Source organism: Phaenicophaeus curvirostris, chromosome 1, assembly GCF_032191515.1.
Source record: "Phaenicophaeus curvirostris isolate KB17595 chromosome 1, BPBGC_Pcur_1.0, whole genome shotgun sequence".
NCBI classification, from domain to species: domain Eukaryota; kingdom Metazoa; phylum Chordata; class Aves; order Cuculiformes; family Cuculidae; genus Phaenicophaeus; species Phaenicophaeus curvirostris.
Genome location: NC_091392.1, coordinates 140217012 through 140239384, shown reverse-complemented (window position 1 = coordinate 140239384; position 22373 = coordinate 140217012). Strand labels below are relative to the sequence as shown.

At 41.6% G+C, this 22373-nt stretch overlaps 1 protein-coding gene across 2 annotated transcripts in view; it reads right to left on the bottom strand.

The window, feature by feature from the left end:
• ATP10A (ATPase phospholipid transporting 10A (putative)) overlaps positions 1-20751 on the bottom strand; it is a 115229-nt gene extending 94478 nt beyond the window's left edge. Inside the window, exon 1 of one of the 2 annotated variants that reach the window (XM_069876232.1) lies at positions 20208-20751. In XM_069876232.1, the coding sequence (XP_069732333.1) occupies positions 20208-20647 (440 nt within the window). In that variant the 5' untranslated portion in view covers positions 20648-20751. The remainder of the gene's footprint in view (positions 1-20207) is intronic. The other variant, XM_069876223.1, reaches the window with a different exon arrangement.
• Between the last annotated feature and the right edge of the window lie 1622 nt (positions 20752-22373).

Sequence of the window (22373 nt, the reverse complement as noted above, 5' to 3'; positions counted from 1 at the left end):
TAGAGTATGTGCTTAGCTGAAGCAGAACAATCTGTCTGAAGAAGCGTTTCTATTAAAAAAACCTAAATGGGTTTAATTTTTTATTATTCAAAAAGGGGAGAAAAACAAATATGAAATTTCAGTATACGCCCGTGAGGTTTTTTTCCAAGAACACTTGTATTTGTTATTAGATCAGTAAGTATGCTTTGCTGGGCACATCAAAGCTGTTTAATTTATCTGTTATCAATCTGGGATAAGCTTGTAAGAAAATATCTTTTTTTTGTGTCAGCTATAAAGAGTAAGCAGGAAAAAAAAATATCCTAGACGTCAAACTAATCAAATTACACATGTTTTTGGTCTCTAGCAACTCCTTAACAGTTATTTTGGAGAACAAAGCAGTCTACTTTAAAATTACTTACAATTAGAAATATTTACCATTTTATTTCCTTTCAGAAAAGTCCCAGTGCTTTATCCCGAACTCACTGAAGTTTTTTTGCAGTGATTTCCATGTGGAACTGGTCTGGAACTGAAACTGGCTCACATTTGTGCTAAGCAAAAGGCTCTGAACTAACACCTATGCTCCTATACCAGAATGGGTGGGAATGGGTTTGATTCTCACTGTGCTCAGAATGTCTCGGACAATGTTTGACATTGCAGATTTCCCCCTGTATTAATAGCTCATTTCCATGAAAACCAAAGGCAAAATATAGTTTTTAGTGAATAGTGAAAAACAAAACATTGTGCTAAAGAAATAAAGCCATATGTATTCTATGGTCTGAAAAGATGACAAATAGATTAATTTTATTTACTCTAACTGTCCACATTGTTTCTGGTTCTTATACTTTTACTAACTTTGCTTGGTAAACTGAATAGATAATGTACAACTATGTAGGCGGAAAACATAATCAAATCTTGAGCTTGTGGTATACCATGAATGAAAAGGATAATACTGTGTTTCTGTAACATGGGTCAATTTAAATAATTAAGAAAAATTAAGATGAGAAGTGACCTGATCAAAACTTCTTAACGGCTATTCAGGGCAAGGCTTTCTGAAAGAGGTGATGAGGCAAGGAAATAAAAATATACACTGGCTAAGAACGAAATCGAAACATAGTTCAGATGGAAAATGATGCGCATATGTTTCATTAGGACAATTTCAAAAGGGATGTGGTGGGTTCGCATTCAGATGAAATCTTTTAAGACAAGATTTTGTAGATCAAACAGCTACTTGATGCAGAAACATTTTAAAGAAGTTGAGTTCTGTGCCATGAAGACATCAGATATCATTATTATCAGATAGCAATATTATATTATCAGATAATATAATTATATTATCAGATAATATAATATTATATTATCAGATAGCAATTATTTTGGTATCACTAAGTATAATCTATTTTCCATGGTGCAATGCCTTTAAAGTTTTAAGATGTTAATCAAAGCCTAAGTTTTTGTACCTGGAGTGCCCACCAGTGCTAGCAACACTACATTCATGCATGGAGGTCCTGAAACTACATGCGAATGACCTTATTTCTTAGTGACAAATCACAAATAGGAAGCTACCAATTTATGTAAGAACATCTTCCAAAATTCAGCTTCCTCACACTTTTTTCCCCCTTTTATTTAGGAATGTAATAGAGAAACTAGGCATTTGTAGATTGTGATTCTTATCATTACTGGGATGCTTCTGCAATCTGAAAGGTTAGAGCAGCTTTCTTTCAAAACATCTGCCATATTTTTACTGGAAATAGTGCTTTTCTACAGCAATTCACACCCTTATAACTTCCCATCTGAGGAATGTCTGACTGTCACTGTTATTCCTGAAAAGCTATAATGAGATTGAAGCACAGTGTGAAAACAAAACATATACAGATAGTTGGAAAATTTCCATTTTCTGTTTGTTTGTTTGTTGTCTTTTTTTCCCCTCAAGAGAAATCGATTAAGTACTTTCTTGAGGAAAGAGGCTTTAGTGATCATCCTTACCCAATGAGTAAGGATCTCTCTATTTGAGGCGTACTGCATAGCCCTCCTTAAAGAAAACATAACACCTCAGCCCTTCCTACAGGTCTGCTCAGGTTGTATTTAAAGAATAAACTTACGAATTCTCACCCCAAAGAAACATCAAAATCATCTTTTGTTCATCATTGCACAGACTGCAAATAAATAATGGGGTGGCAACAGTAAGTGTAATAACAGAATGATTGAGTACATTTTTTTTTCAGTAGAGTGCACTGGATTACATTTTGTCCCCTTGTTATATTTGTAATGTTCCAAAACTGTAAAAAGGTGCTGGAGGAGCAAATCAGCTGGGATGGATCAAAATACCCAAACTGTTCAAATAAGCAGACTGTCTCATAGTCTTTGCAGGCTGAAGTAGGCTTCAGTTCCAAACACCAGACATGAGAAAATTTATTATTTCTCTCTGCCTAAGTGATAGCAAAAGGGTTTGAGGTTTGTCTCATTTTTTCCATGCAAGTATTTTTCTAGTGAAATACAGATCCAGCATTTTAAGCCTACTGACAATAAGCTTGTTTTTACCTTTCACGGAAGCTATACGTAATGCCTCCCGCATCTCCTGAGATTTGTAGATGCAGGTGGAAAACTACTGCTGGGTGCGTTTCAGGAGAAAACGTCCAAGAGCACTCAGGCAGACTGTTAGAGCTGGGGCAGGCAACAGACTCCCACACTGCCAAGTCCCAGCATTCATTCCTGTACCTGAGCTGCTGCAGTCAAAAGCTCTTCTATAGGCCTGATAGAAAAGATGTCCTTCATTTTAAAAGTTTAAATCTTGTACATGTGGCTCAGTTTTCTGGGTCAGTGAGTAACATGCATATTCTGAAAAAAAATCAAACCCTGTTCTTTCTTTTCTCGTCTGAAGTATAAACTCACCCTTCTTTCCTCTCTTCCACCCCACTTTATGAAGAATGAAACAGAAGAAAGTGAAGGCTTGAAAAGAGGCAAAAAGATGTGCCACTACCACCGAAAGAATCTAGAGAAAGTCACACTGAATGTTAATTCTCCATTTCTATATTTCTTCACAAAAGAATATATCTCTATTGGCTCTTTAGCAATCTCTCTGCCTTCTAGATAAAACAGAGCATTTGTATTGCTCAAAACGGCCTAATGTTTGCAAAGTTATTACAGAGGTACAGAAGACAGCATGGGACATGGGCAGACTCTTAGAAGTACATGACATTTTCAGACATTTCCCCATTTTATACCATTCTGCAGAGATGTCAATGCTATTTAAAATGGAAAAGCATTTAAAATGCCTATATATCTGATACGGGAATGCCTCCTGTAGCATCATCAGATTCTTTGACAAAAAGACCTTACCACTGACTATTTATAAATTTCAACTTCTTAACTATGGATGACCATAAACAGCATTTCAGTATATATAAGTTTATATAAGAAAACCTAAATACTATTCAGGAAACGTAAGAAGGTCTCCCTCCCAAGTAATTTTTCAAAAGGATACCATAAGGGGTGAACCTAACATCTTCCTTTTGGAAGTAGATTTGAGTGGACTCAGATGTGCCCACAGCTTTTGAAAGCCTATGTCTTTTGGGTGAGAGTGGAGGCAGAGGTTCATGGGCAGAAAGGCTCCATCCACTGGAACCACGAAGTTGACATGAGAGGGCTCCCTTGTCACTGTGCTGGTGCAGGGCTGAGAATGGCCTGGGTTTGGACTTCTGGCTTGCTGCTGGGTTTGCCAGCTTCACTCACACTTGACAGGAAAAGCAAAGACTCTCCGGTGAGAAATGAAGCATGATAATTGTTAGAAAACCAGCAGATGGGCTAACAAAATTACAGGAGTTTTCACAAAATTAGACCTCTAACAGAGCACAGTATTTGGTGCTGATGAGCAGCTTAGCGTTAACACAGCATGATGAAAAGATCTGCTTCTGAAAGAGCATGTCCCTGTCCTATATGAAGCAATAGAAGAGCAGTAATAACACCCAAAACTCCGTAACATTTAGGGTAACATTTGTAACAAAGTTTGATATTTACAATAAACTCAAACAAGCAGCTGTGGGGTCTGTTAATATGATTTCATTTTCCTACCATCAATACAAAGCTAACATAGTTTCCTGCTAAGACCAGCTTCACACACATCCACATTCACCATCCTGATAAGACAATATTTTCATTTCCTGTGAGACTGTTTCATGATAAAAATTTCTCACCTTTGGAACTGTTTTCAGAATAAACCTGCTAGAGACAGTTTCAGTATTACCTTTTTCCACTTAGGAGCGTTTTTTTATTTGACCTTTGGAATAAATATTTTGCAAGGATTATTTGTAGCTAAGGAACATGATGAAGAACTCAGAATATTCTCTCTTTCTGCCCATAATTTGTTACTGTACGTACATTTTTACACTGCATTGATGCTTTCCTTCTAAATTCTTCCACCTTAGAAGAAGTATTTCTGTAAACAGTTATTTCTGTATATGGCACCTCCAAATGTTTTGCTATGTCTTAACTAAATGTCTACCTTTTTTTCTGGGGTGCTTGACAATGCTCCTTTAATATATTTTTTTTTATTTCAGAGTTTCTCTGAGAATCGTGGTAGAAGTAGAGTAATTATAATCCATTAACCACAGTAGTGCTAGGCTTAATCAGGTCCTTATGGATGGTGCATACAGATTTTTTTGTAACTGGGACTGTAGTTTCCGTCTTAACTTATTTTTACTCCATTTAAAGAGACCTTGAAATCAGATCACTAATAACCCTAAAATACAAGGAAAATAAAAAAGATAAAACCCCAAGCTTTTCACATGAGGCAGCCACTTTGAAAACGCCTGAAATGAGAAAATCAAGCCACTGAACTCTCATTCAGTTTTAAAGGGAAGCAAATCACAACAAAGAGCTCTTTAAAAGTACCAATTCAAACCTCAAAACCCCTGTGAGATAAATCATGCTGACTCCATTTGGTAGACTATAACTTTGATGCGCAGAAAGGGTTATGCAACTTGCTCAAGATCCTGTTGAAGACCCTACTGGAGATCTGCTGGTAAGTGTGTCAAAGATTCAGCAGCCGTACTCTTTCAGCAATTTAAGAAGACAACAGACCAAAAGAAAAAGGTGGGAGGAAGGAACACGACTCTATTGTAGATGGGATATTTAACAGTGCTTTGGATGAACAGGAAGGGTACAGTAAGCACATCTCCATTCACCAATGTCCTTAAGACTCTGACATGGGGAGGGTACAGCTTGCCTTGGCACTACTGACTTTATCTTACAGGTGATGTTCCCATCTTACTGCAGGAAGAGTTAAGTACTTGTGAAGCAAAATTAGTCTGTCATGATATAGAAAGCTGTCAAATCAAGGCCTAGATGTAAACCAAAACCATCACAGAGCCCCAGTTTTCTCCCAGGGCTCATTTCAAGGCCCAGTTATAAGCAAGAACTGTCTGTTTTTCTGTCATTAGAGGTCAGAACCATATTTGTCTTTTGCTGTATTTTTTGATTACCTTAACATTGGTCTTATCTAAAGTGGCCTTCTAATAACCAAAGCTTTGCCTGCTTTTCTCCAACTGTCTCTCCAATAGCTGACCTCTACAGTACTAACTAAAAAGCCATCAGTTTGTCGATCTTGAAGACACAATGTTTTGTCCACAGCAGCTGATAAGAAACACTCTTTTTCTGAAAACATGCAAGCAGAAAAAAATTCAAGAATACTGATGCAAAAAATAACTTGTTTTGGCAAGTTCAAGTATTTTGTGTGTGTATATCTGCAAGGTGTTAGTAGCAAAGCTAATTTCTACTTCATCCTAAACACTGCAGAAGAATAACCAAAACAAAACACAAAGCCCGCAAATGCCAGTGCTTGCCAAGTGGGGAAAAAAAATAACACACCAGTAGAAGAAAAATATTTACTTACCAGCATCTAAAATTATTATGGGCATTAGAGAGCATTTAGGAAAATGCCTTTAAAAAAAACCACTGAAGTGTCTTTTTAATAACTTGAAATAGGAGACAGAGCCAATGCTACTGATCCATGAAGTCTGCCTCTGTTCTTCCCTCTCCTAGCAGGCTGAATTAACTAAGGACTGCTGACATTACCTTCCCAGCCTGATGTCTTTGTCAACCATCAGCCCTCTCTGTGCCACAAGAGTGCAAAGCACAACTTCAGAAGTAAAGCACCTCACCTGGAAACGTAAAATCAAGACCAAAAATTTGAGCTAGACAAAGCACAATCCCAGGTCATGGTGAAAACACCAGACTTCCACAGTTTTGGTTCCTGTGTGTTGCCTGCTTTGAGTACTATGAAAACACTGTGGTTATTTCGGCCGTCAGTTTCTGGACTTGCTGGAGGCCCTCAGAAAAAGACATACCTCTGCTTTTGTAATGCCTACCCATTCGGTGGCTCTTCACTCTCTATTATTCTGATATACAAGGTTTCTTGATATACAGCGCAGCTATGCAGAACAGGCAATTGCCTCAGCATACACAGCTAGCTTGCTAAGTGTGAAGTCCCACTTTCTCTTGACAAGTCAGAAAAAAAGTCTCTCTGGCCATTTTCTCCTTGTACCCACCCAGCTGTAAAGCAAACTGACTGATGTTTACAAAATGCTGTCTGCTTCGTTACAGAGAAACAGCTATCGTTCCACTCACATACATTTTAAGACTTATTAAACTCCCAGTCATCTTTTTAAGACTTCCCCAGCCCAAGAACTGAACATTTGATGGTGCTATCTACAGCAGTAAACATTTTAACCTCTAAATTTCTTCTTGATTAGAATGCGTAGCTAAAGCAGGCTCACTGAGTCCTCTGAGGTGCAAAATAAACTTGAAATTCAAGTTGGAGACATTTGAACTAACTGGTATACAGCCAGCTTTCTTCTCAAAGCAGTATGTGCCACACAGAGTAGCTAACAAGCCTTGCTGAGCAGCTCAGAAACACTAATCGGAGTAATGCTGCATTGGAGTCTGCCCATATCGGCATACCAGCCTGCTGCAGTGCCAACACAGACCTCCTTGCTGGGCAACATAAATGTGCCTTTGAAATCCTCACATGAATCACCACGGATTGCCCTTACGGCAGGGACAGATGCAGACAGACTTCAAGTATGAAAACCAGTGAAATTTAAGGCCATGGGAGGTGATTCCGTACATCATGTGGAGGGCGTCGGACCGGCCAGAGGAAGGTCTGACTTGTAAAAAGGATCTCATTTTAGAAAGCCAGGGGAAAACTCATGGCTCAAAGCACGTCTTCAAGCAAGGTAAACATTTCTCTGGAACATGAACTGCCTACACTGCTATGACATGGACAGTTTACTTTTTCTGAGCTTCAGAAAACTCCTAAGAACATTGTGCTCCCTTCCTAAGAGTTAAAAAGAAGCTTTTTCACTTTGTTTAAGTTCTCAGTAAAAATGGATTAAGATAGTAGAAACACAGTAGAAGGATAACAACTTGCACTAGCACCTGTTTACAACTGCTTCACTTGAACATCATAAACCTAAATACAGCTTATTTAGTTTACTTTTCAACCCCGAATCGTGAGCCTTCTAGTAATTTGATCTGGGCTGATATGGTAAATCACACCTATTATATCCGTATCTCTCAAAAAAAAAGGTGCTTTAATAGAGTTCTATTTTTTACAATTTACTTTCTTATCCAAAGGTACTCAGGAAAAACTGTTGCATTAATGACCAGTAGTGAGAATCATGGTTTATCATCCATTTGGTCACAGTTAAACTGAAATAACCTACTAAAATTAGGCATAGTCATGCAGTTTGTATCTACATTTGCTGAATATTCTTCCTGGCCTTTTTCTGTCTAGGGATGATAAATTAGAGCAGAATGCAGGGTCTCAAACTCCCACTAGTTATGCCCCATTCATGAACAGAAAACTGTCAATCACATGAACTTGGCTGTGTTTGAGCCAATAAGCCCTGCTAAGCGACAACACAGCAGTAGTGGCCCGTATTGCTTCCAGAGCAGCAGGCACCTCTGCATGGTGCTCTGAAGCTGTTTAGATGTACCAGTTGGGACAGCCCTGCTTCATGCTGCATGTGTGCCATATAAACACACTTTTTATAGCTGAGAGTTTTAAGGACGGGCATTCACGTAAGCAACTGTGTAGGAAGTCCTATTTAAAAAAATCTCTTTTTCTGGGCTTTGCTTCTTATTTGAATTATACTTGGGCAAAAAGATGAACAGACTAAGTTTTTCTCATGAGCAAACTAAGCTATGGCTCATAGTTTCTCATTGTGTACTGCATACCGCCTTAGCACTCCCACTAAATACGTACAGGTAAGTAGCACAATAATTACAGGGAACACTGACTGGGGACCTTTGCAGATGGTATTTTCATATTGTGTATGACCTCTGTGGAGAGGACTGCTGTGGAGTCTGACTGGAACTAATGAGCTACTAAAGAAAAGAGTTAGACATGGATGAGGAGATACTCCACGGAAGTGTTGGACATCCGGATGTATATTCAGTAACTGGAAAAGTAAGAACTCTGCTCCCAAATAGTCAGCAGCTGGGTCTGCATGTAGTTTGAATACTGCTTGACTAGCTGGAGCAATGCACCCTCGGTCTTAACCAATTCTGTAGACGTGGTTGTGCTTCTACAGTTTCTTCTGCTGGTAAACAGCAAAGAACACGTATCATAATTTTCTTGCTTAAGATCTTTTTGCATGCTTCCTGTAAATGCAATTCATTATGCTAATGTGATTGTTTTAATTAATTTAGATGTTAACAAATAAAACAAAGAAGCAAACCCAAAAACTTTTCTAGAAGTTGCCAGATAGGACAACTGAAAGCAATGTTGTTATGACTAAGAGGCGGAATTCACTGCAGTAGCTATTTCTAGTGATAAAGCATAAAGGTTAAACAACTGAGGACAAGATTGCCAGACGTAAAACGGAAAGTTTCCAATTTAGGAGTAGCAGCGGAAGAACATGAATTAATATGCAAAGACCAAATTAGCAATACAGAAGTCTTCCAAACCAGACCAAATGCCATTGAAAATAAACTCAAGAACTCTCCTCCTTCTCTTCTGCTCCCTGCATTCCAAGGACTGAATTTAGAATAACCATGGAGAATTTCAGAGAAATCTTATACTAAAATGCTGAACAATGGCTTTAAAATGTTAAGACACTACATGTGCTTAAAAGATGCTATTTCTGTGTCTATCATGCTAGATTCTTCTTCAGTATTTCTGTCTGAAAAAGGAATAAATATTTTGGACCTAAGTTTCCTCAGAAGTTTTATCTTTAGTTAGGTTTGCAATGACTTTTTAGCAGTTTTGAAACTTGAGTAATAATGACAATTTCTACCTGACTTATTAACTGGAAGAAAAACCAAATATAAAACCCCCATGAAAATAAAAAACACATCAACAACCAAACACTTAGCAAATACACAATATCCACTGGTTGTTGTCTTTTCATCCTAGACTACATTTCAGTGCTAGCTTTTTGCCAGGTCTACATACAGCAATAAACTGTCGAGCTGGGGATCCTATGCTGCGATATTCTTTGGCAGATGGGTCTTACAGGTCTCACATATTTTTCTGGCATGAGCTGACAGATGTCCTGCTCCAGGAAGAAAAGCTACTGCACTGCTAATCAATCATGTTCACCATAAAACATGCTAGGACTTATAAAAACAGAGTCCACTGTGGTATTATTCCTTAGACCGAGGGGATATCATTGATTATTCAGTCCATGAGAAGGGCTGTTAGAGGCTTTAAATTGGACTCTTGGAAAAAGGGTGTGGTAGATCAAATATTAGCACCACTAGACCAATAACTGGCTCAGCTAAGGTACAGCTTTTCTGCTGAACTTGCATTTCAGAATGCTCCCACAGTCTGTGACAGAAACAGGAGCTCCCACACACAGCCGGGGTCCTGTCAAAAGAAGCAGACAGACACACAGAACTGCACTGAAAATAAATGAGAGAGACATGTAAGAAAAAGCCAACAGAAGACAGTACATTTAAGCCTGAACAATCAGGAAGAGCAGTGTGTCAAATTCTGAACTGGATGAACAGGACTTAGGCCTTTCAAGACAGCAAATAGTGGCACAACATCTTATGGTGCTGCACCTCTTCTATGGCTACACGGTATGTCTGCATGTGCCTATGCTACCATCAGACAGACACTAAAATTCCAGCATAGAAACTGGCAACCAAGGGTAAATCAGTGATACTCAAGATCAGCAGAATAATTTCACCATTGAGCCCTCTGATTCATTCCCTGGTCACCTAGCAGTATCCCTTGCAGGTTTTAACATCTGATCTTAATGGACATAAACCATGAGCCCAATAGCCATATGTGATATTTGTGAGACATCAGACAACAAAGCCCCACTCTCAGTCCAGTGATTATGTCACACACACAAAATTACCCTCTGCATTTTAAGAGACACAGTTTGCAAAGTGGTTTTAGTTCACCTAATATTTAGGTATATCTAAACAGAAGAAAACAGAATTAGGAACCTCCCACCTTATGTTTTAACACTGCATCTAAGGTTAAAGAGCAAATAACATCCCAAAATACCAGACTCCTCACAATATGTGGGCAGCCTGAAAAACTCCACAGAAATGCCAATGTAATCAGTTATTCAAATAAGAAAAATATTTATTCGATAATTCATTTCTTATATTGTTTCCAAGCACTGAGATAAATGATACAAATACATTTCACAAGTATGAACAATATGTTAATGCATAATGCTGAAGGGACAATGTAGCACATGAAACAATGCATACTGGCTTAAGCCCTTCACTTGACAGGTAAACATACTTTAATCTGTGATTCTTAAAGCATAGTTCTTAAATAAATCATTAAATATATTGAGTGGGAAAAGCTACTCTTCTGCAGTCCAAAATCATATGCAGCATTAACAGCAATTAAAATCTATCACTTCTTGAGTTTACTAATGGGATTCATCTTACCTGAACTTAGCTGTATAAGCAACTTATCAAGTTCAGCTTCACCTATATTATCACTGGAGAGAGGTAACTGCCTCCTGCTACAAACTAACCTAAGTGTCTCAAATAATCTGGAAGGATGTCACCCACCCAGTCCCCCGTGCCTCACCTCCTCCAAACCATTCAATGCTCTCCACTCATTGTGGCACAAATATAGATGGTTTAATCAGACTTCTCAGTTAAAAGTAACTAAGAGAAATAAATCTCACCTCATGTCCCAGAAAGAACCAGACAAACTGCTTCAGGAAATACACTTGTCAGGTCAGAGACAACCAAATTAGCACTTGGGAGGTTTTCCTGCCAGCCAGTGACAATCAGTGGCTCACTACTGTTTACAGGGAAGATAACTAATGGCATATGCAGAAGAGTTAAGAGCAAATCAACCTTACTATCGGAAGACAGGCGCCACTATCCAAGCATCTCTGATATAATATGAACACATGATAGTGAAGGAAAGAAGATCAAAATGCTCTCAAGTGTATAGATAAAAACAATATATGTCATTATTCTGACAAGCTTTATAAGATCAAGCTTTTGTTTCACAGATTTGCAGGTGTACAGGGGAGGGAAGTACAGCAAGAGGTAGATGACAATGAAAACAGGAATTCTAAAAAAGGGAGAAAAAGAAAATAAAGAAAGCATCTTAATCTCCAAATATAAGTATGGGCGCCCACAAAAATAATACACTACAAGTGCAAGATCAGACTTAGGTGGATTAATTTGCTTTCTTATAATCTATTTTTGCCCAAAATAGATCACATCTTTCTCATGCACTTAATGAACTTTAAGTTTGAACCTTTAAGTTTGGCTGCTAAATCTGCCTTCAAATATTTGTCCACAGACATCTCTTCTGGGGCATCTTACTCCATGTCTGGATTTTAAGAGATCTTGAACATGTTCACAGTTGTATTTAGGTGACAGCTGTTCAGCACTTAGCGTGCTGGTCTCAATATTCTGGGAGACTTCACAATAACTTGCCCAACAACTTGATAGTAAATAAAGAAAACAAGCTAACATATCCACAATGGCATATTCAGGTTGTTACTAGAAGTCAGGAAGGTGAACAAAGAACAAACATATTGGTATATGGCTGTTTAACCTAGAAAAAGCCTAGCGTGCATAAGATAACTTACAAAGATAAAAGAACTACGGCTACAAATGCTGTCACTTCATAACGGACTTTCTCTCCAGAAGGTCAAAACTAAAACCTCAATTGAAACCACAGAAATGCCAAATATTCTGTAACAGTGTTCCCACCCTCAGTGTTAATGTAACAGCAGCACAGATGTATAAGAACTGGAATTCAGTTATCAGTCAAACATTCAAACTCTTCCTTGAAGTAGTTCAGTAGTTCCAGGCAACCAGAATGTGGAAACAAAACAAGTGGTCTCCAAGCCTATTATAACACATCTCCAGTAGAATCTGGGCTTATGAAATGACTGGGCATGATGCAAAAGTTGGTCGCTGCACTGTAGAGACTGTCGTGTTTGTCACTCCAGAGATACTGTGATCAGACAAGAATAAAACTGTAATAAAATAACAGAGGAGATGGCAGATGCTTCCTACTCCTAAAATGCATGTCTCGCCCCTGAAAACACATGCCTTGACAGTTCAAGACTGTCATTTGACCAATATGGCCTTAAGGAGATAGGCTGACCTCGATAAAGATCTTCACTTGCAACAGTCTCAAAACAGAATAAATCATTGCTACCGTGGAAGCGAAGAACTAAGTGGTAGTTTCCTAGCTCATAAGGATTAGATATCCTCAGCAGTCCACAGGACAGAACACCCTATTAGCTGGGTGGCTAGCAGCTTTCTGTGGAGAAGCTGTGTAGCTATATCCTAGAAATAGTAAAAGAGAGAAGGTTGTTCCTCACAGCTAACAGCTTGCAGGCACTCCAAGCTCTTAATTTGACATCCCCCACCCCCTCACTCTCACTTCCTTGACACGCAACAAAGATTAAATGAATGCATTCAGAAACACGCAGGTTATCTTCCTCAAACTAAATCTAAGGCTTACTTTATCAAATTTTTCAGAATCAAAGATGTATTTGTATGTGTACGTTTCCTCACTTGAGCTAATATTAGGACCACTCAAGCTCCGCAGACAGGATGTCACTGTCATGCCCTTTGCAGCTCCTCTTCCCTCCACACCACCACAAGCACCTACCTAAGAAAAGCTGTAAGTTAGCATCTTTCACACCTTTGTGTTGTGGCTGCATTTTGGGTGTGGATCAACTTTTAAGCTTGACATACACGTCAGAGGAAGCTACTGCCTGTACCTACAGTAAAAGGCCAGTGTACTAGCTTTTAGCATCAAGTCAGCTCCTCACTTGTCTGTGCCATTCACTGAAATGCACTCTCCCTGTCGTAGTGTGGAGATTCCCGCTGTCTTGCTTTCACATGCTGGTAAGCCAAGGTCAGGCAGAGTGTATTGCTGCAAAGCAGTAGCAGGGTCTGGATCATGTTTCTGCTGCGGATCTCTTCTGTATACAAACATGACTGGCCACTAACACAGTTGCATTGGTGCCAACTACCAAGTGAAAATACTGAGGCTCAAGGTAAGCCGTGGCAACTGTTTCACCTCCCCAACTATGTGAAGTGAAATAAATTGTTCTGCTTTTCATGAACTTAATTGCTTTCAGTATATGTGGCTGCTAAAACCAAGCCTGCACAGCGTAAATCCTGCAAATTGGGCATAACCCTGGTGCAGTGCATTTGGCTTTCCAGCTGCATTGCCTTTGCTGTATATGTACACAAAACCTCCACATACTCAAAATGCCTACAGTTGCAGGGGGAAAGGAAAGCCACCTCTTATACTGCTCTCAGGCAAAGCATCTACTCTGCAAATGATCAGCATGCTGGATTACATGGCAAGGAAAATTTGGTACTTGGACTTCTCCTGCTGTTGCATCCATGTAGGCAACTTGTCCATCCATAAGGGGCATGCAAGCCTGGGTGAGGCATCTGAAAAGGTCCTGCCCAGTGGCAGGGACCCTCCTTTTTTCTCTATTTTCACCTTCCTTATCAGTCAACATTAGTCAGTAGGAGGAAGGAAAACCACAAGAAGCCATTTCGGTCGTCTTCATTCCCTAGAGTTTTCCAACACTTCGATAAGAAAATTAAAGCTTCACAGGCAGAGCTTGAGAGAACTCCTGGAAGTCTAGTCTACTAGTAGGAGTACTGCCCTGGCCCAGTTATACTATGCTATCTAATGAGCAGTTCCATAAAACACTGATTTATAGAATGGTTGTCAGGGTTTCAATTCTGATTTTCAATTCTGCTGACTAGATGACAGGTAAAAGGTGGAATCTGGAACCATGGCATCAGGCAGAGTTGATTCTATTCTTTCCTTTTGCATAGTTTATTTGGAAATGTAGTTGGATGCAATCAAATAAACTTATTACTTCTTCTTTCAACCAACTCTGGCAATAATCACAGTCTCAAGATAACACCAACACATGAGAGCAAGTGGATCTGCACACAAGGTGGCCACCCGTACTTCTGGGCTGCTTAGCACAAGGTAAGCTAGTGTCTCTCCAGAGTGCAGCATCCATCTGCGAAAAACTAATTTTTGGACAACACTAGGTCTTTCAGTGGAGATTAACAGTATCTATTTGGGCAGTTGCCAGACATATGTGAAACAGCCTATGATGGCTCTCACGATATCCTATACAAATGAAAGAGCTTAGTAATAAGAGATAAGCATTTTTCTTTTCCAGTAGTGGAGCTCAGGCACTTAGGAGATCTGCCTTACATTGAATAGCAAACAAATTCTATACACATAGTTGGACAAACAAATGGTTTCTCCTGAGCATTGCAGCTGGCTACATCTCAGAAGATTAGTACAGACATCCCTTGATAATAGGATAAACCCTACTACTGAATGAAATTTCTCCCTATCGATCTAACTCAAGAGACTCTATTACATCTCCCAGTGAGTTTACTCACTGTCAGCCTGGGGAAAACTGAAATGAAGGACAAAGATGCAGTAACATGAACATCTCTCTGAAACTCAAGGAAGGAACATTGACTTCACCAACAGTTTCAGACTGCTGCTTTTTGCTTTCAGCTTTCTGTGCACCGAACTCACTCATAGAGGAAACTGAGTAATCCCAGGTAGTTTCCTTTGAATCACATCTAGTGACATTTGTGTTCTGGAAGGGATGAGACAAGCTTATTTCTTCTAGTGAGAAATATCTTACCCTGCCAGCGCATTTTGGGACAAAAAGCTACTGTGGTCTGTTTGGGTGGTAATGGGAGATAATCATAACCCAGCTTCCCAGAGACTGGTGTTGCCAGCAAAATAACGCACCTAAGAAGTGAAGTGGTTGCAGGGCAAGTCATCATGTGGCTATTTCATAGGCCATGACCGGGATCTGCTGGGCCCTTGTGAGGATTTGGTAATGCTGGTGTATCCTTTTTCTTCAAGGCTGTAATTGCTTTTACTGGTGAGTTGTCAGAGGGGAGGAAGAAGGGAGCGTATTTTAGAAATTGTATGAAATGTGTTGCCCACATCAAATTCTCTTTTCTCCTCCTCTTGAGTTTTGCAAAAAGAAATTAACGTCTAACATAAACCAGCCTGCTTCGATGGCTGCCTGAGTGCCCCATTAAACATTTTCCGCACCTCAGAGAAGACAAATATCCGGTCATAAATTCCAATTTGTCATGGATTTTGTAAGTCACAAGTTGACAGAAGCAGCAGTTATCACTCTCTGATCAGTATGCAGAGGCCATTACACTCTTTACCAGTACTCTTCAATGGACACAGCAACACTTAGAGAGTAGATTTAAAAAGCAAAGCCCTTTGGGTTTGAACATAAGGTTCCTAGAAAAACGTTAGCAGTTATTATTTCACCAACATAGCAGTGAGTCAGTAACAAAATGTAATTCCCTGCTGGACAAGTGCCATTATTTGTTGTGATTGTAGTTATCGCTATTCATCTTCTATTTACATACCATGTAAATGTATACCATACTTTGTAATGGCACAATGAAAACAAAGCCATTGCTTAGAAGAGTTTTAACACTCCTGCTTCAGTGACAAATTCGGTTCTGACAAATATTTAACAGTGGCAGCGATGTGTGCATCCTAGAATTACTTGAAGCAAACCTTCACTGATTATATCCACACCAGCCAGAGCTGGTGAGCACTGTAGGACAGTAACTGCAAAGAAAAAATCACCTGCCATCCTGCAAGTTCAAAGTAATAATGGAGAAAAGTAACTAGCCAAACAATAGGTCACCACTAAGACTGTGAGTTCGTAATCTCAAATCGTCAGTCTCCAGCCCTGGGTGTTGGAAATTAGGAAGAGGAACAAAGAGAGGACAGTAAAATGATCACAGGTTTGCAAAGGTTATGCACATAGAACAATTTTCTGCAGGCTAGGCCCTAATGCTTTTGTGAATTCCCTCCATTTAAAGCAACTAAGAAAGAGTTCTGGCTGTGGCCCAGGATTCCTAACTTAAGCACCTGCACTAAATCTAAATTCTAGGTGACCTGTGAAACTGTCCTAAAGCACCTAATTTCCTCTTTATTGTCAAACAGGGGAGGTGCCCTTAAAAACCTCCAGAGAAAGGCCCTAATAACTTCTCTTTGCTGAAAAACCTTCCTTCTTTGCCTGTCAAGATCCTGACTGCTCTTACAGGCAGACCTGCAAACTCCATCACAGAGCAACACAACTGCAGTTCTCCAGTGTGTTTCATTTCTCAACATACTCTGCCAATTCAAATCCAACAGCTTTTTTCAATTTATTCGAACGATCAGGTCTTTTCCCTTTCCGCATTCTGACTCTAGAAAGCAGTATCTTTTGAGGGACTCTCAAAAACATCCAGAATTGCTAAGTGAAAGTTATATCCCTTCTGCAAAAGCAAGCTGCATTTCTCTTCAGTTTTTACTTTAGGTTGCATCATATCATCCTTTGCTGTTCTGTTGTCCGATAGATGTTGCCAACTATGAGCCACTGAGTCACTGATTCAGATGCGGCTGTAGGAGAATGGGTCATCTGAGTCCACACCACCGGGCAGGCAAGAGGAAGAAGGCCTGCAGAGTCTGTGCACCAGCTGTCAAGCTGTCAGCATAGCAGGAGAACAGTATTTTCCCCCACATTAGATTACTAACACGATCTGCCTGCATAGGCTCCTCCAAAGGACCTCGCAGTGGACACTGCTTGCGTGCTGTTGAACCTCCTCCTGATGAGCTGGCATGAGTAGCAGTAAGCTCTGCCTACCCCTGATTTCTCCCTGTCCTGTAGATCTTGCATCATTAACTGCTGCTTGCATTTAACAGGGGATGGGTACTTCAGCCACCAGAAAAGCAGCACATGGAGGATATTTGACAGAACACACAGGATCTGACTTGCATCTTTACTTGGTCACTAAACAGCATAGAACATGAGATAGAAGGCTTTTCTTTGCTACAGTGAAGCAAAAGTCCCTGACTCAAATTGCTGACTATTACAATTTGTTGACATTTGCTGTAGTCCATGTTTGAGGTGGCTTTCTTGCAGGTGTGGGGGAGGCTGGCAGGAAAGGGCACAGAGGATTGCCCTGGCACTCATCCTGTCTTGCAGGAGACCTCTTTCCAAGCTCCAAAGTACTGACCAGCAAGAGAAGAGTGTCTGCTCTCCAGCAGCCCTAGGGGAGCACACAGCTGCATCTATGTTCATTAACGTGTCCTACCTACTGAAGTATCTCTGTTGAGGACAGCATTTACATCAAAGCTTGCCTCCACAATCCAACAGGGTAGTGGCAGAGTGGGGGAGGAGAGAGAGAGAGAAAGAGAGAGAGAGAGTCTGGTTTGCTCAGAAGGTGGTAAAACTGATAAAGTGATCAGTATAAAAATGATGTGGGGAGAAAATGTCATTTTTCATTTCCTTGTGTGACATTTATACCTCACCATTTTTCCAGCAACAAAGACTCTAAAGAAATAAAGTAAAAGTCACGTCCAATCACTTGTGCTTCTTCTGGCATGACACCGTTCTGAGTAAACAGCTTTCCTGAACTCACACACAGTGACTTTCATGACCTTGATACAAATCTCTCAATCTTGGTTCCACGTCACTTCAGTTAGTGAGAATCTTGGGTTTTATCTCCAAAAATAGCAAGTTTCTAGTCCTATCTCGCTCACTGGGGTTGAGGGATGTTCAAAAAAAAGGTGATTTGGTGAAGTTTTAAAAAGGCTAAAACCGAAGAAAATTGGGCAGAATAAAAATATATACGTAAATTATTTTAACCTCTTGTTTTCTTTTTAACTGGGGGAAGGGAGCCTTTCCTGGAGACTGCTGGAAGATGGAAATAGTCCATCTGCTAACGGGAATTAGGCTTCTGCAGAGGGCTGTAAGGATGCATCATTCAGCTTTGTTTCCAGCCAGAAACCTGTACTTCAACAGGTGATGGAGTTCCTAAACCTCCACATTCGCTGCCCCAGAGGGATTAGGCTGACATGCAAACTACAGGCAAACTACCCCCAAATTAATCTGTGTAAAAGTCACTTAACAGTAATCCAAACTCTGCAATAAAAGGAACAATCCTGACTTTTACTCTGGCATAGCTTAAGCAATACAAAAGGCAGCAAACTTTGCTGTGACTCCCAAAAGAGCACAAGTGATATTAACACCAAAGTTATACCTTTTCTCATAGTCATGCCTACTTTTTTGGCAGCAGAGAGGGATACGGAAAATTTCAGGGGCGGGAGGTACATTCCAGAATTAAAATTCTAGTACCAGTAATATTTTGAACAGCTTCTGCAACATATACTTATTTCTTTTCAACACAGGAGACACAAGTGCTTATTTCTAAACTAATTTTGTTCAGTAAAGGCACTATTTTACTTAACTGCAAAGCTAGTCTCCTACTGGCCCTCCTGCCACCCATCTCCCTCAACACCAGAAGTTCTAAGGAGAAATACAGGCAAGCAAGGCACTAGGTATAGCCTTAGGTTAAGCGACGCCTGCGTGTGTAATTTGGGTAGATTATTTTTGCTTTAGTTTACAGAAAAAAGGCCATTTTCCTGTGTTCCCATGCATGCATATCTACTGGTGGGGAAATATCCCAGGCTAAGATTTCTTGTGCGATGTAAGTTTGTGAAATAACAAGCTGTGTCTGTTGATGTTGAAAAAACAGCCTGCTCTGAGTTCTTTTTAGCATTTTATTTTTTATTCTTCACATGCCTTTCTTGCAATTGGAGAATTGCTCTCTGCCGCTTTGCCCACAGAACCCCTCCCAGACAGCCTGTGGAATCAGAGTGTAAGCTTCTTGGCACGTGTTTCGTTTCGTTTCTGTTAGACTGAGAAGCATCAGAAAGAGAACTAAAACCTGCTCTCTTGGAAAATATGTTCTCTCAGACTCCAAGAAGCCTTATCCTCAACTACTATGAGACAACTGTCTGGCACTGAGAGAAAAGCAAAACAAAAATTCTCTAAAGCTGGATTCTGAGAATGTACATGTTGGTCCAAAAGTCATTTCATTCTGATTTACGGATACCAAGGCTTTGGTCTAAATGTATAGCCCGGATCATTAAAAAAAGAAAAAAAAGGTTTTAAGGAGATAAATGCACCATCCATGAGCTCTGGGAAATAGTGAAGTCACAGGGAATGATGACACCTGAGACAATAAATAAAACACATTCACTTAAAAGTAAGTGTTCAATGGAAAGACTGCCTCATTCTTTAGAAAAGCAAATATAGCTCAGGCTCTCTAATTCGCATGTCTTGAAGCCTCACAGACCTAACTCAAATGCAGAAGCCTCAGGCCTGTATCCCTCCTTCGCTCAGTAACAGCAGATTAGTTGCGTGAGGTCTCATGTTGCTAAAACCAAATGAATGCCTGAAACTATACAGTGACCACGTAAATTGGGACGTTTTCGCATACAGGCTTGCAAATCACATACTGCTTGTGATGTTTAGATTCACTTTGCCGCACACTGTCCATCCTTTAAAGCACAGAACACTAACAAGCCCGGAGCATATGTGTAAACCTGTAAAAAGTGTTGCTTACTCATTAATTAGTGATTTATTATGGGACCCCACCAATCAAAGCAGATTCATTTTCACCTGAATGTATAGGACTGCAGGAACTCCCGCAGTTATGAGTAAAGAGATTGGAAGGAGACACCAGCTTCATGGCCAACTGGGAGCTTCTTCATGCTTGAAGTGGAAACAAAAGCTCTCCACAGTGGACCTACTCGGACCAATCTAAGCATCACAACTCTACTCACCATAAACCATGTGGCCGGTGGGGCTCCACCGCCAACCACCCAGGTGCCCGTCCCACCTCACCTGCTGTACACCAGGCACTCCATGTGGTTGATCTCCTTGTCGGAGCGGTAGCGGCTGTAATCCTCCCACAGGTCCTTGATGGCAGTGACCGCCAAGATGAAGAGCACGGGGGCCGAGGCCAGTTCTGGCTGGAAGGCGTTGACGGCCGGCACGAAGTTGAGGAGGGCGATGAACACGAAGTAGACGTTGGCCAGGCGGTGGAACTGCTCGAAGAGGTTCTTGGGCAGGAAGGAGAGCGCCGTGTACTTGGTGGTCTTGAGGCGGTTGCTGGCCAAGACCGTCCTCTTGGACTTCTCCACCTCGGCCTCGGGGAGCAAGTTGGAGCGCACCAGCCGCGTCTTGTCCTCCTTCTTCTTCCTCCGCCTCCTCCTCCTCTGCCTCTCCTTCCCCTCGGGCAGCACCTGGGCCGCTCCCGCCGCTCCTGCCGCGCCCTGGGACATCGCTGCTGCCCTCCCTCGCCCGGGCAGCGCGGCTCTAAGTTATCATCATCCCCAGCCGCCCGCCCCGGCTCTCCTTTCCTCTTCCCCTCCGGGGGGGAAGGAGGAGGGCTCTCTCAGAACCCTCTGCCGGGACCTCGCTCGCTTTCTCCTCCTCCCTCTCGGCCGGGGAGGGGACGTGGGCCGGCGGCGAGCCGAGCCCTCCTCCCGCCGGCCTCGCCCCGGCCCGGGGGTTGCTCGGCCCCGGCCCAGGGGGATGCGGGGGATGCTGGGGATACAGGGATGCTGCCCCTCACGCCACAGCGAGGGCATGGGGAGATGCGGGGGTGCCGTCCCGCGCGCCACAGCAAGGGGGGATGCGGGGATACCGTCCCGCACGCCACGGCTGGGGTGCGGGGTGGGGGGATGCGGGTGGGAAGCGGCAGCTCCGCACGCAGCCGGTCCCAGCTCGGCACCCCCGGGTCACAGACCCACCGCCCCCGGGTGCGATGTTATGGGGCTGCTTGGAGTCTGTTACGCGTGGGGAGGAGGAGGGTTTGGGTGGAGAACGGAAAAAAATTTCCACTGATGTGTTCGCAGCTCTGCACCGGCCTTTATCCAAAGTTCCCTGAGCGGTGGCCGGCGGGAATTTTTCTCAGCTGACTCATTTCAAAATAGAATCATAGCATCATAGAATGGTTTGGGTCGGAAGGGGCCTTTTCAGGTCATCTATTCCACACCCCTGCCGTGAGCAGGGGCAACTTCAGCTCAATCAGGTTGCTCAGAGCTCCATCCAACCTGACCTTGAATGTTTCCAGGGATGGCGCATCTGCCAGCTCGCTGGGCAAATACTCCACTTTCTGACTGAAACCATGTGCCACAATGATCCCCATCTCTCCTGACTCCCCACTTCTGCCTGGTAGGCCACAGCTGTCAGTGGCAGACAGGCGCTTGGACAACTCAAATGGTTACAACCAAACCTGAGGATTCTGAGGAACAGAAGGCCTTGGGAATAGTCAGCCCCATACGTGTCTGGGCAGTGGTGTGTTCCGTTTTATCTGGGTTTTTCTGTTCCCTTGTGACAGGTCTTTCCAGTAAGGGGAAAGAAGATGCTTGGTAGGTCTTACCAGTGAAGGAAAGAAGATGCTACCTTTTGCTCTGAGGTTTGTGCTCCGTACTTTCTGGTGAGAGTTGTAGGCAAAGGCAGGGCGTATGACAGAACGACTTAAAATACAAAAAGAGAGAATAATCCAGACTGAAAGACATAGTCTAAAGTCACAGGCAAATAAATGCGTGCAGATGTTTAAAGAACAAATGGGAATAATGAAGATCATTGCTACTGGACGTGACATGAGACTTTGCAGCATCACTTTAGGTTGGGATTTAACTGCACACCCTTTGAGTATGGGATTCATTGGGTGGCATAAGAGGCTGTTATCATAGAAAACAAGCATCAAGTATATGCATCTAGTCTTGCTGTGAAGTCAGGACAGAACTGGGGCATCTTCTAGGGAGGGTACCTGGGTCACAGTTTCAGATGCTGCCATGACAAAATTGCTGAAAACCAAGAAATGAAAGCCATTGTTTCTAAATCTCATGGCCTGTAGTTATAATGGGCTGCTATATCTTAATCCTCCCTTCCTTTAAATATGTTTATAGTGGCTTTTAAATGTGTGTAGATAATTATGAACCCCTTTCAGGCCCTCAGGCACAAGGTGAGTGCTAATTCAGCACATGGCCTGAGTAGTGG